The sequence below is a fragment of the Tachypleus tridentatus genome, chromosome 8 (genome assembly GCF_004210375.1).
Source record: "Tachypleus tridentatus isolate NWPU-2018 chromosome 8, ASM421037v1, whole genome shotgun sequence".
NCBI lineage: Eukaryota > Metazoa > Arthropoda > Merostomata > Xiphosura > Limulidae > Tachypleus > Tachypleus tridentatus.
The window spans coordinates 71,457,010-71,472,153 of NC_134832.1; the positions used below are offsets into that span (position 1 = coordinate 71,457,010).

General features: G+C 31.4%; 1 protein-coding gene across 5 annotated transcripts in view; it reads left to right on the forward strand.

Moving 5' to 3' along the window:
- TyrRS-m (Tyrosine--tRNA ligase, mitochondrial) overlaps positions 1–14,171 on the forward strand; it is a 42,691-nt gene extending 28,520 nt beyond the window's left edge. For 2 of the 5 annotated variants that reach the window (XM_076449372.1, XM_076449375.1), the window contains 7 exons: positions 3,862–3,971; positions 4,170–4,268; positions 6,236–6,302; positions 11,124–11,312; positions 11,769–11,894; positions 12,434–12,486; positions 13,991–14,171. In XM_076449372.1, coding sequence (XP_076305487.1) covers positions 3,862–3,971; positions 4,170–4,268; positions 6,236–6,302; positions 11,124–11,312; positions 11,769–11,894; positions 12,434–12,471 — 629 coding nt within the window. In that variant the 3' untranslated portion in view covers positions 12,472–12,486; positions 13,991–14,171. Of the gene's footprint in view, positions 1–3,861; positions 3,972–4,169; positions 4,269–6,235; positions 6,311–11,123; positions 11,313–11,768; positions 11,895–12,433; positions 12,487–13,990 lie in introns of all 5 variants that reach the window. The other 3 variants (XR_013012395.1, XM_076449374.1, XM_076449373.1) reach the window with 3 other exon arrangements.
- Positions 14,172–15,144: the final 973 nt, after the last annotated feature.

Below are 15,144 nucleotides of genomic sequence, written 5' to 3' on the forward strand. Positions count from 1 at the left end.
CACAGTTATTGTTTCCAAGGTTTATGCTATACCAGCTGTAGCAAGCCATCAAAATAAAACTGTCTCTTTGCATGCTGCAATGGCTACTACCTTTTATAGTGGTTGGGCAAGATTCTTCAAATTTCAATTGGCAGCAATACTGACGTTATGCTAGTGTTTTTGTAAAACATATATTTTTTACTTTTACACTCGACAATCTTCCGCAAGTTTAGTGAATAAACAGGAATTTCACAATACACATTAACAATATAATTACATGCATTTCTAAATATATTTTCAAGTGAAGCAAACAGTATTAAAATAATATATTAGTAGATCCCTTACACGTGTCAACTCGAACTAGGATGGGAAACACTCTATAACTTTATTTTGTATCCTTTCTTTACCTTAATTAGTGCTTGACAACACTGTTTTAATTTTAAAAATCAAGTTTATTCTGAGGTCTGTTTGGGTCCTTTAGATTCATTCTGATTGCCCAGTGACTATTCAAGTTATGTGAATTGGCTGGGCTTTTAAGGTGAGGATGTAGCCCCAGGATGCTGTCTAGTTAATAATTATTACTGTACTTCTCTTTTGAGACCTTTTACTAAAAGTACAGGATAACTCTGACCCTGAATACCTGTTAATTCATCACCTATGACTACACTTGAGAGTGTGCATGACTCCACATATACATACATGCCCCCAACTGATTTTTATGCATTATGTAAATAATATCTAAGAAAATGAAAAACTTGCGAAAATATTTCCTTTCTTTCTGAATGTCTTTGTTTTGGTCCAGTTTCTTATGAGGCTGGTCTGCTTCATTCATTTCTACTGTGAGCTTTTACTCTGGTTTTGAATCCTAGTCAATCTTTTCTTAATCACATCCTTCATTTTTCTTAGTCTAGGTTGTTGTTTTTCTGCCAGAGATTCCAACTTTTGGTGTAACAGTGTTTTTTGTTGTTTTTTGTGACACTTTTAAGTCCATTCATCATTTCAATGGGAGTATTCTGGCTTGTACTATTTCAAAAGTAAGCCTTTCTGATTTGAATTTTTTATTTTTATAATTAAAATAAATTCCAAACAGGTACTTACCTCTGAAATACCAAAAGCCTTTCCTTCTTGAATTACTTTCATGCTGTCAGTAAACATTTGACTTCAGGTTTTAGTACATGAGAAGAACATACACAAGCTGTGCTTTCCAACTATAATCCAGACTTCTTAGTTATACTCATGAAAACCACATATATCCAAGTTGTTGAGAGATGTATAGGAATGCATTTTAGAGGTAAGTACCTGTTTGAAATTCATTTAAATTCTAAAAACATAAATTTCATTGCCATTAATACCTACCCAATCACCAGAATGTCATTGGCCAGGGTCTGATTGAAGAAAGTTTCATCAGACCATTAATTGTGCAAAGTGGACTAAATAGTGTCACAAAGACAACTGGCACTTGGATAAGATAGTGACTTGATCTGTAACAATTTTTTTTGCAGCCAGATGTCACATTGTTATTATAATTACTCTGTCAAATGAAAATAGTGGTTCTGTAATTAATTTAAAATAGGCTTAACTTACCTTTTTATTAATATTCTTCCATTAACAAGAAGTAGCAAAACACAAATGTAATTGTGATAATAGATCAATATTCATATTAAGGTAGTAATTGTTAGCAATTATTACATAACAAATTGTAAAATGTTTGGTTTTTATTCAAATTTTTTAATCAGGTGTGCAAAAAGTTTGAAATTAAAGAATTTTAGAACTTATTTGAAATAAGTATTAATAGATAGAACCCCTGAATAAACAAAATAGAACAATTAATAAGATTTACAAGACCATTACTATTGAAAAGATCACTAAATTAAGTAGTGCATGTAAGACTGAAACTTGTACTTTTTAATATGTATAATGAAATGATAATTGAAAAAAAACAAAACTTGTCAATATTGCCATAAATTGTAAAATTCATTTTCACAGAAATGAGTATAAAACATAAATAATTGGATTAATAATAGTGCATTTCAAATAATATTTTATAAGTTTAAAGAAATATATTGTAGTGATTTCAAGTGATACAATGTTTTGTGATCTTTAAATTACTTATGATGTAGTAACCAGTTGTTCTATTTTGAAGTTATACTTTATGATTTGTCTTTTCAGTAACACAGTAAAGAAAAAAGTAAAAGATTGAAATTAAATTTCATATATTTGATGGTAAAATAGGAAAGGAAAATATTTATTAAATACATTTAACTATTTTATGATTAGTTGAGCTTGTGTAAGTTTGTCTTAATCCTTTAGGCTAAGCCTTTAGACTTAATTATGTCTTAAAGTATTTCATCTTAATTTAGTAACTTGTTTTCACAAAATTGGTAATGAAATATCACATATCTATTTGTGATAAGACAATTATCTTTATAATTGCCAAATTTTATTATTTGTCCATAAAATATGATTTTTTTTATCCTTTTAGGATAAGTTAGACAGTTTATTTATGAATTCCTTTTCCTCACCAAAACATGAATGTCAACAAAGAAAAGATAACATACTATTATAATTTACTCTTTGATTTGCAGCTACAGTAGACTAGTTTTGTGGAGGTCACAGGTCATCAGTACTACTATGGAGCTCAAAGCAAATAAATAGAGAAACTCTCATACAGTGGTAGAATTTAAGTTCTTTAGTTATTACTGGTGAGGAAAGGACTAAAAATAAAAACTTAACAAATAAACTATGCAGCTCTTATAATTATTTTGAAATACTTTTTTAACACTAGAAACTGAATTGCTTTTTACCTGACCTGTGACTGAAGTTCAATTAATATTCTGATCTTATCATATTTTAGAATTTTATTAGTCACTATCATATATTTGTTGACTGTATGTAGAGTGATGGATGATGAGGTGTTTGTAATTTTTCATCATATATGTGAGTTATTTGCATTTACTTTATGTTCAGGAATAAAATAGTGTGTATTGTTAGAAGATGCCTTGTATTCCTAGCAATAAAACAAGAGATGATGTTAATGAAGTTAAAATCTTCTAAACACTTGGAAAAATTTAGTTGAAATTGTAATTGAAATTTGAAATATGAGCAAGGTATTAAAAGGATTATGTCAAAGACAAAAAAAAGTATTCTCATTTATGGCAAAGATACTTAGAATGTATCAAAGTATTTCCAGGTAATTTACATGTTTACTACTGTAGCAGAAAATAATATTATAGGAATAAGGTTGGATAAATGAGGATTTGGTGCATAGTTTTATCTACTGCCACATGTATTGCAATTAATGAATGTGTAAAAAACTGAGACAACTTTGATGTATTAAATTTATCCATATGATTGAATGTTATTGTTTATTTTAGTAAGTCTGTGTCTAAAAACTGGCCTACATAGGATTGCAGCAATACTTAGTAAAGGAACAAAAAAGATGTAACTGGTATTGTATATTTTTAAACTTTGCACGTTCACCTTCAGACTACTTCATATTTCAGATTTTCTTTGGAAAACAAAACAAAAGCTTTTATTACTTATAATTTTTCTAGGCAACAGAAATATGTCTTTATTCATTATGAGAATTCTTGCTACTTGAGACATATCTTTTTGGATATATGAGAACAAATTTACATAAAGTTGGGGAGAATTATGTGTATCAGAAATGTTATCAATTTGAACTTCATTTATTATAGCCATCATTAAAGTGTAGCTGTTTTTATCACTAGTTGTTACTTAAACTTTTTTTTTGGCTAATTCCTAATTAATTTTTAATCGACAAAGAAACTATCTCTACATAAAACACTCCTCTGTTTACTGTTATATTATTTTAGTGTTTTTTTTATGTGTTTGTGTGTGTGTTTGTGCTCCACATTTTAGGTATTACAACACCTCTAATCAAATCAGACACTGGAGACAAGTATGGAAAAACTGGAGGTTCTGCCATTTGGCTTAGCCCAGATAAAACAAGCCCATTTGAATTTTATCAGGTAAAGTTATTCCAGTCTGCTTCTCATTCTATTTTGTTTACTTAATGTGGTTCTTCATGCCAGTGCCAGTATTTGATGACTACTATTTAATTTGTTTAATCTTCTACATGGTTTCTCATAGAAATTTAAATTTGTTTTATGAAGGATAAATTTCAGAAAGTAACAAATGTCATAATTGTAAATTTCTTGTATTTTCAGTTTTTTATCAGACTGGCTGACAAAGATGTTGAAGCTTTCCTCAAGTATTTTACTTTTCTTTCTCTTCAAGAAATTGAATCAGAACTACAGAAACATATGGTAAAGTATCAACTGCTAAAAGAATTAACCAAATCAATTTTACTTTAGTTTATGATGTTCTGTCTCTCACATGTATAAAAATATAGGTTGATTTCCAGTAGTAGAGAGAGATTAATAGCAAACTTGGGATTTTAATACATTCTTCTTGACTGTGCTTCAACTGTCATGTTTAAATTATTAAAATTACAAAATTACAAATGATAACTATTGTTAAATTGAAGTCACAAATGCTGTTTTATTTTATGATATATTAAAAGAAGCTCCTTACTTGTCCACTTATAAGGTCTTGGTAAAGTAGTTGCCTATCAATCAACCATTTTGTGGTTTGTTAGTTTTCAGTATATTATTGTGTACTAATACTTTAGTAGGATGGTTAAATGAAATGAGTTGGAGGTTACCTTTAAACTACATGTATATGTATACTTAATTACAGGATATCCTCATATTACTTATCATTACATTTTCAGAAGTAATCTATTAAAGTATATTATATAGATCTTAAATTTTACTCTGAGATGTGTTAGAAGTATCCTGGAACAGTTATTTACTTGTTTGGAAGAAAATGAAGTGTAACAGAAGGTAATATTGTTGATAATGTGCAAGCTGTACCATAAAAACCAGGGGTTACAAAAGTACTGCTTCTATGTTTCTGTTGTTATTAATGTGCATATACTGTAATACATTCTAGTGGATTTCACAAATATATTGCTCATAAGTTTGTGCTGTTAATGCATTTGTCCTTGCAGCAGTTTTAACCTTTGCACTAAGCCAATAATGTATTGTGCCTGCTTGCATTGTTTATTTGTACCAAAGAGGCATGTGGCACTCATTCATTATTGCTAAGTTGCCAAAACTTTAATGACAGTTTGAAATGAGTATGTGGCATAACAGTATTGGCAAGCTGGGTAAGCCAGCACTGGATCACTTGACCAGTTATCCTCTATTAATGTTTTTGTCACAATATTCATGATGAAAAACTTGCCAATAAATTTTCTGATTTCAAATGTATCATTGTCAAATTATCATTGCACTCTGCTTTTAGGCACTTTAGTTTCAAGCACTGTTTAGCAAACCTATTTATTTCAGAGACCATCATGTTCACAACATTTTCTATCACAAACAGTTGGAAAATGCAAGCTAAAACAGTCACCAGTATCAAACATGCAGCCACTTGAGGCTGTGTAGCAAAGTCAGTATCAGTTGGACTAACATGTGTAGTCTGGACAACAACTGAAGCTGGTATTCCAGTGCTACTTTTAGTATCTGGGTTGGTAGTTTCTGCTACAGATGAATCAGCTTGGTTAGTTACCTGTTTTGTACAGTCCAGGCATTTTTACACCATAAGATCCTCAGTAAGTGGCTTATAATTACCATCCCTATCTACATTGTCCTCCTCCTTGTAAAATAATTACAGCTTCTCTTGCACTAAAACATTTGTACAAATCTGCCATCATGTAGCTGGGACAGTAACCAAAACAAACTATTGCATAAATCTCAGGTCACATGGATTGAAACTTTAGTGACAAATTTTTTATCATTCAAGAAAGGGCTGTACACACACAATAATTGTACAGCTCTGGAGGACTATTTACATGCATTCTTACATATGTTTCAGTGGACTTTACAAAATTGTTAATGTTGGATTTGTGGTGTTAATAATGTGCAAACCCTGTAACATATACCTGCAGGTTTATCAAAAGTATTACTGCTATGTTTCTGTTTCTTTATATGAGGAATCAAGAGATGGTGTCTCTCAATGTAATATACATCACCTTATGAGACCTAGAGAGCTTTTCAAGTTTGGAAGAAAAGCTTTTAATATGTTTGAAGAAATTGCTGCTTTTTTGTTGTTTTCGTTGCAAGTATGTAAATTATCAAACATCTCTCGTAAATATTTTCTATGATATTGTGTTAACAATTATTTCTTGCAAAGAATGCTCCTTTAAAGTGTTGTGAATATCTTGCAGAAGGATCCAGGATCAAGACATGGTCAAAAAACTATTGCAAAAAATGTGACACTTCTGGTTCATGGAGGTATATGTGTTAGTATCTTTGTAAGATGTATAGATTTTACCTTCATTAGTTTATTTGATTATGTTTTTGGTACTAAAACAAGTAAAATAATTTTAATCAATATGCAGTTATTATTATTTGCCACTAAAAATGCTGAACATTTTCTAAAAATTGGAAATCACCTATGTAAAACTATACATTTTGAATTATTTTTGTACATGTGATACTAATAGTTACTATCTTGAGGAAACATTACATTTATTTTTATATACCACTAAATTTTAAATTTCTTTAAGCTTTTATACTCTTTTTGGCAATACTGAATCTTTAACATTTACCAAGAATTTAGGCTTTCATTGCAGTAATCTGTTTCTATGATAACACAATTGAGAATGTGATTGTTATATACTCTTCAAAACAAGAAACGCAAAAGGGATATTTTTGTTATTTTAAAGAGAAATATATGTAATAACATTACAAGCTCAGAGTATGTGATGTTACATGTGTTAAGGCACTGATTGTCAGACCAAAATGACAATAAAAGTTGTGCACTTTGACAACGGAGGAAAACATCGGATTTTTCGCCAAAACGCATGCGTGTCCAATAAATTTGTTTGAGAGAACTGCATGTTCTGCAAGTACAACATGTGCAAAATCCCTATAAAAGTGACAGGTTCTCGGTTTCCATAGCTCAGTGTTTAGCCACCGACACGCAATACAGTTATGCCAAGACTGACTGAAGCACAACGCAACAACGCCATTGGTCGCTTGGAAGCAGGCGAATCTCGATCAGATGTTGCCAGAGCTGTGAATGTCTACCCAAGCACCATCACAAGGCTATGGAATCGTCACCAACAACATGGATCAACTCGTGACCGTCCACGATCTGGCAGACCTCATGTGACCACGCCTGCACAAGATCGCAACATCCGGTTACGTCACCTTCGGGATAGGACCACCACTGCAACGTCTACTGCCTCAACCATATCAGGGCTGCATAGGATTTCCGATCAGACCGTACGCAACCGTTTACAAGATTCTTAGGCCCCGTGTGCAACCCATCATGGTGAACGTCAACGACGTTTTTCAACATGACAACGCCCGTCCTCACACAGCCTGGCTCACCACTGTCTTCTTGAGACACCACAACATCAACGTTCTTCTCTGGCCCTCCAGATCACCAGTTTTAAACCCCATCGAATATCTTTGGGACGAGTTGGGCTGACGTCTGCGATGGCGACAACCTCAACCGCAGACTCTACCTCAGCTTGCAGCAGCTTTGCAGGCTGAGTGGACAGCCATTCCACAGGATGTGATTCATCATCTCATCGCTTCCATGGGCAGGAGATGCCAAGTAGTTATTGATGCTCACTGGGGGCATGCTCGTTGAGTGACGTTAAACTTCACCTAGTGAGCGTGGACTTCGCCTTTGCAGACTTTGGATGTTCAGCAGTGAATGTGCAAAGTTTCACACATGTCATACAGAACTACCTGGAAAAAACTTGTTAACAATTTGTCTCATATTTTGCCTTTTGCATTTTTTTTTTTAAAGAGTATATTTTGATCTTGAACTTGTTAATAATTTGTCTCATATTTTGCCTTTTGCGTTTCTTTTTTTGAAGAGTATATTTTGATCTTGATCTTTTAGTGATCAAACTTATTTTTGTGTTGAAAAGTAGAAACAAAATTACAAAAAAATTTCAAACATTATAAATGACCAGTAAGCATAAATTGAACAAGATCTAATTTTAAAATTAAATTTTGATTTTTCTGCTTATATGAAAACAGTAATATCAATACTTTATTTTGTGGTTATAGAATAAATAAGGAATGTATTTAGTAATTTTTATTGAAATAAAAATTAGATTAAAATCACATGTGAAGAAAACATCCATAGCACATGATAGTCCTTAGATCAATTATTTCTAAGCTTAATATAAGAAGTTTTGCATGACATCTTCACTTCAATGATTCTTTGCATTCACCATTATATGGACACCTGGTTCCTGCTCACTACTTTCCATAATGGTCTTTTATGCCATTTCTTATCCTTCCTTTAAACCTTTGATGGCATGTACCCTTTATCATCTCTCCCTCAAGACCTATTTACTTCTCCTTCTTGCTTGTGGACATTAATGTTACAAGTATCTTCTTCCATGTCAGTCTATTATATCATCCTAAATCCAGATCAGCCCTTCCTTCCTAAGACCTATGCTGCCTATGAAGACTGTTTGACTCCCACACCTTTTTTCTTACCTTCTATCTTCCGACTGTGCTTCCATTCTGATTCAGATCAGTTTCTTTGTCTGGTTCACTCCTGACAATATTATGTGCCATGTACTGACTCTTTTCAGAGTTCACATTCCTGACTTTTCTTCCCTGGAATCCTTCTGTTTCCTGTAATTTATCCTGTCACACTAACTACTTAAGTTCATCAACTCATTAAGCTGGCGTATTATGACTTGTTCATGGAAGGTTTATTGTCTCCATAGTGTTTCTTCTCATCAAATTCATCATATCTTCGACTGCTTGCCTTTGTTATTCATTGGAAGAGGTCACTTAGGTTAAAACATGGACTATTCTCAATACTTTGTTGCTATTTATCTGCATGATTTGGCTGTATCTTCCTCAGGTGGATATTATTTCCCTTCCATGGTAATTCTACACATATCCATTCACCACATACTGGAACAAGTCTTATTAAATCATTTAATTTATGTTTTCTTCTCAGAGACACACGTTTTCTTATCACAATAAATAGGATCCCACTCTGTCATGGGCATTATCTGGGTCAGGTATACCCTGCTTCAAACCTTCACTGTTTATTTGTTGGATTCTAATCCTCACTGTAGAGGTAGGAGATGTTCTGCAAGACCACTGGTGGCATGCCCAGTGCTGTATGCATATGTTTCTTATTATCCATAAGTTTCACTCCATTGTGGACCATCACTCATAGACTTTCATGAGTAAAGCAGAAGGGGATTTCTGCCCATCCCTGTCAACCTCTTGATTGAATAAATTGAGGACGGTCTACTTTTCAAAACAGGGAATCATGGACACCCACTATACATTCTCCTTCAAACTCCCAACCACATTTACTTCTTCTAGAGTAAGGGAGTCTTTACCAATTCCCAGTTGCATTTTGTTTGGATGTTTTGTAGACTTTTAACCTACCATTTATCCACTCAGTAAGAAGAGGGCAAAGCTGATTACCCTCATTTCATTTCCCTTGAATGCTTATTCCTTGGGAGACAGTTATCAGTTGGAGCAGGGTTAGTCTATGTGGGATTTGCCTCATAATCTCAGGCTTCAGGATGATGCCATTTTGTCCCTATGGTTGTGTGCAGTAGAGGCCCTCTTCTTGTTAATTCCAGTTGCGGAAGGTTCTTTACCTTCCCCTGCAGTTGAGTTTGAAGGACTTCATTTATCTCATAATACCAACAACAGGACATGCATCATTGTTCCTACAGTTGAGCAACTGTTTCATATCTTCCTTATAATTCTGGATACAGGATGTCTCTTCCTTGCATTTACAGTTAGATGAGTTAAAATTTCTGTTTTTAATTCTAATTACAGATATTGCCCTATTATTGCGAGTGAGTTGAGGAAATGCCGCAGTGGCTTAATGTCAAGTTCAGTTTGTTGTACCTTTTACTCCTACAGTGATTTTGGGAGTTTGTCTGGTTTCAGCCACATGCTAACTTCCTCTTTGTAGTTTCATTTGCTTTGCATATGACACTGTTTACTTACAGTTGAGGTTCATGTATATATGTTACATGGCCCACGTGCCCTATCTACAATGTTTATGTTATTCTATAGTCATTTCTGTCTGATTGATCCTCAGTTTCCTAATGTTGATGATGAGCTGTAGAACCTCATCTGTCTGGTTGATTTTTAATATGGATTGTACCTCTCAAAACAAACTACACTTGTGCACATCGTCTTTCTTTCAGCCCCAGTCAGGTTAATTTCCTTCTTCCAATGAGAGAAGGGTATAACTGTTCCAGAATTAATGCAGTGTCTCACATGTGTACTTTGGTTCACCTAGAAGAACACACATTCATTCTGGATGGTTGCTTTCCGCTTGGTTTCAGTGTTGTCTGTCTACACTGGCCCCTTCACATTTACAGTGCAGAATTCTAGCTTTGTGTGAGATCAGGGTAAAGCTATATTAGTAGTTAACATTTCTTTCTTAAATTAAAAATTTATTTCAAATACATACTTACTTCCTCTCACACACTTCTCAACTTTCCTTTCCACTGTCAGTTTTATTCTTTTAGAGTCTGTCAATTCTCAAAAGTGAGGATTGATTAGGAATAGCAGAGGAAGCTAGTTGCATCGATATAGGTTGCATAAAACTGGTGGGGTATATAGACTGATGTGCTTAGAGCAAAAATTGTTTTAGCAATACTTAGAGGGCAGATACAGCTTTGTGTGAAAGGAGGTACCTACCTACCAGAAATAAATTTTTATTGTAAGAAAATGTTAATGTACAGTAATTTTCTGAATTAAATAACAGTGCTCTTAATGCAAATTCTATGTACAAAGATATGGTAGTGTTTTGATTGACAAAATGTTATAATGTGTATGTTCATATCTTATTGTATGTGTAGACATACAATTTTATATTTTTATACAGTTTCAAGGTATTCATTGTACATCTGTAGTGAATAATGTTTATACATCCTTATGTCTTGTATCTTGAGGAATCTGTATATACAAGCTGTAACTGTTCTTTTTGGTACTAAATGGGATTTATTATATAAAATTCAGCATATTGAGTTATGTGTGCCTGTATTTATATTTTGTTTAAGAAACTAATAATAGCATTTGATATTTCAGAACAAGGCCTACAATCTGCATTACGAGCTACAGAAGCTCTTTACCATGCAACACCAGAAACACTTGCAAAGTTAAATGAAGTAGAACTACGGCAGATATTTCAACAAGCTACTGTGGTAGAACTATTACTTGATCCAGGAACGACAGTACTGGACATGGCAATGAGAGCTAAATGCTTCATTAAATTAGGTGTTATTTTTTTTTAAAAACATATTAATGTGCCAGTTAAAAGAGGTGGAAAATATTAGAGTCCAACAGTTCCATGTTAATTAGTAAAACTAGAAACTAAAAAAAATACATTTTATATTTTGTTACTGATAACTTTTTAAAATTATCCAGTAAGTTTAACCAAGATCATTTGCTACTGTGGATGGAAAGTTTTTATGACATGTGATGTTAGCTTTTTCTTTAAAGAGTACAATGATAAAATAATGTAGCATTATAAAATAGACAAATCATTAATTATGTTAGGTAAAGCAAACTTATAAATAATATAACATCATGTTGTGAAGTCATAATTATTTTATGATTTTACTAGTAGTGCTTATTCACATTTATCACAATATACTGATATACATCATCTTAAAGGAAACTCTAGACTAGTTATCATTACTTTAAGAACTTTTTAATATTTTGGCTTACTAGAGGATGCTGAGAGGATAATAATGGCAGGAGGTTTTTACATAAATCACGTTAGAATCAACAATCCCAAGTATGTCTTAATTCCAGGGCAACATATTTTACCAAATGGAATATCTGTTGTTCGCGTAGGTAAGTTGTATACAAACATATATTAATATTCTGCATATATTTCTTGGTGTAATATAATTGGTTTTTATTATCCGTCTTACTGTTTAGTTTAAATACCTATATTCTGTGTATTTACTTTTGTTTGCCTAGTTTGATTTCATGTGTGTGTGTCTATATATAAACACACACACACATATACATTTTTTATAAATGTGTATTTTTTAATATTGTCAGCTACTTGTTTTTGAATGTAGTATATAATTAATATTTTGTTTTTGTAGTTAGTACATTTTATAAAATTATGTATTGACTGTTCTTAGATAAAACATTCCATAATAGTGAAAAAAATTAAAATTGTTTTGCTTCAAATAATAGTATTTTGTTCATATATTTCTATGGCATAGAGCACAGTGGTTTAATTCATATTAGATTTTATTCAAGTTATTTTAATTTTGTTCAATTAGAATTTAAAAATAAAAATATGAAATTATTCATTACCTCCACTGCATGATTTTATAATTTGTTTGTATAATATTTCAAGTAATACTTTTTTGCTTTAGGAAAGAAAAATTACTACATCATCAAGTGGTTAATGTAATAAAAGTATTTAGAGGTAAGCACTGATTATTATAACTACTGGATGTTGTGATTTGAAATTTTACGATCTTGCATAAATTCCTTATTGAAAATTATTAATGCATTATCATTTCATAGAAATTAATACTATAAGTATAAAAATTATTTTAGTTGCCCATATGTAGTGATAAGAATGTAGTTGTTTTTTTCTAAGAATGCTATTTTTTTAATGTTTTAAGACATCATATATAATTCTGGATTTCCTAAAGATCCTGATAAATAAGTTTTTGTTTTTTCCCTAAAAAATATCTTGTGCAAACCACTCGTGATACTCTGTGATGCTACATTACTTTACATATGTCATACTTCCAAAACATCTTGGTTAAAGTGTGGAGAATAAGAACTTGATTTATAGATAGTAACTTTGTATCTTGAAGAATTTGTGTATGGAGACAAAAATTAAGAGTTTCAAATTATTTGAGCTAGAATTTAGAGAATATTAAGCACATTGTCAGTACTAGTGATTGCACTATTTTACAAGAGTTCTTTGAAAAAATAATACTTATTTATCAGGAACTTCATGAAAGCTAATATTATGTATAATGTTTTAAAACTTTTAAAATGTTGTTGATATAGTATAAGGACTTTTAAAAGTCATCAGTGGTTGGAAGTTTGTAACACTAAATCCATTTTAAGAATGCACCAGATTTGCTCAGTTTCTTTAGAAGAATGATACATTCAAATCAAATAAATGTTCAATATATGTTAATTAAGAACAATTCTCTAATGGTAATGAATCTTGATATTTCAAGTGTATTGTCTAGTTTAGATATGCTGTACAAACACTAGATTGAAACCTGTGTTTTGTAGTCTTGTTATAAACCACTTTTAATCATAATGATTAGTATTAGAATAGATAGTGGATAACGTATGAAATACCCTTTAGGGTAGACTGAAAGGTTTCAAAAATGTACATGTCAGAATCACCTTTTAAGTAAATATATTAAACGTTAACAATAGAAAATAAATATTGAAAGAACAAAATGTAAACAATTAAAAAAACTCATGTTTTGTTTTCTTCAATGAGGTATTGAGCATACAACAGACATTTCTAACTTCAGAATCACATTCTGGGGTAAGAAAATTAAAGTGAAGAGCATTGAAAACGTTTTAAAGCATTTGTTTCATAGAAATACCTTCAGAAGATTGATTTTGTTTATTTTCTAATGTATAAAAGCTCAAGTATTTTTGTTTTTAAGAATATTTTCTTACTTAATTTGGCATGTTATTATCATATCAACCTTTTAATGTGTGCAGAAAACTTGTTTGGTTAGTTATTTTGTGAGCTCTTTTCTCATATTAAAAGCTTCTTTGGTTAATTATTTTATGAATTTTATTGTGTCAAAAACTTGTCAGGTTAGTTACTTTGAAAGTGCTTCTATTATACTGCATACAAAGTTATGTAAGACAAAGAGTTTCATTTGGCACATTATAATGTTGCATTGTTAAAAAATATGCCCTTGATATATTCTTTTAAACAGATAAAACAATCCATCTTGAAGATCATCAGATGTACTTTTGAAATTTTTAGTTTATTTTTAAGATTTCGCCTGACCACTAAAAGAGGATAACAGATGCATTATACAGACAACTTGAAGAATGGAAGATATGAAATGAACAGAAGTAAAACAAACATTTTTGTAAATAAATATTTCTCACACATTTTCTTCTCTAAATGTTTTTCAATTTATACTTCAAGTACTTTTCTCCCAGTATGAGAAATGCACTATTACAGGAAATTTTTTATGAGCCTTTGAATTTTTCAGACAAAACTGCCTGTTGTATATGACAAAAATACATAATTTATATAAAACAACCACATTTGTTTGAAAATGTGAAAAAATTGAAGGAAATTAATGGTTGATTAAGTGCTGTATTAATTTATGAAAAACTTTGATTTGAAGAGAAGTTCTATAATAATAGGTAAGCAAATAACAATTTACAAGCATAAGGAGAAGTTTATTGATTGGAGAACATACTATGTTTTGACAGAAAAGAAAAACATCTAGGAGCAAAAACCTAAGAATCAAATAATTAAAACCTGACATGAAACATAAGAAGTGTCATTGTATTTATATTAATTACATTTAAAACCAGAGGGAGCTAGTATCATAAACCCAATTAATTGATTGGATGTATTGTAGCTTGAAAGTACTTGTACTTTACTATATCTCGCTGATAGAAGTGAAATATTTTACAGTGATAAATGTATTTTAAAACTTCAGTGTTTGTAAATTAAGTGAGTACTTATTAAAAACTTGTAAACATGGTTAAGCAAGAACAACCAACCAACCAACCTTTGTCATGATCGTTTAACATTATATCAGGGAAAGAAAAGAAACACCTGTAAGCATGGTTGTTATACACATTAGAATTTTAAAGCATTTTTCTTTTGTATGCTGGTAATTTATTTCAGTTATACTTGTGGAACTTCCCACACACCTCAATCCCTTCTCAAAACTTTAAGTTTATGCATACTATTTTTTATAAAGTGAAATCATTTTGTCATTTTTGTTGATTTTAATATATAGTCTAATGGTGGGTACTGCAGTTAGGTATTTAAATAAATATATTTTTCAGTATGGTCATGGTAGAAGAAAAAGTGACTAATTGTTTAAACCAATAACTACCAATA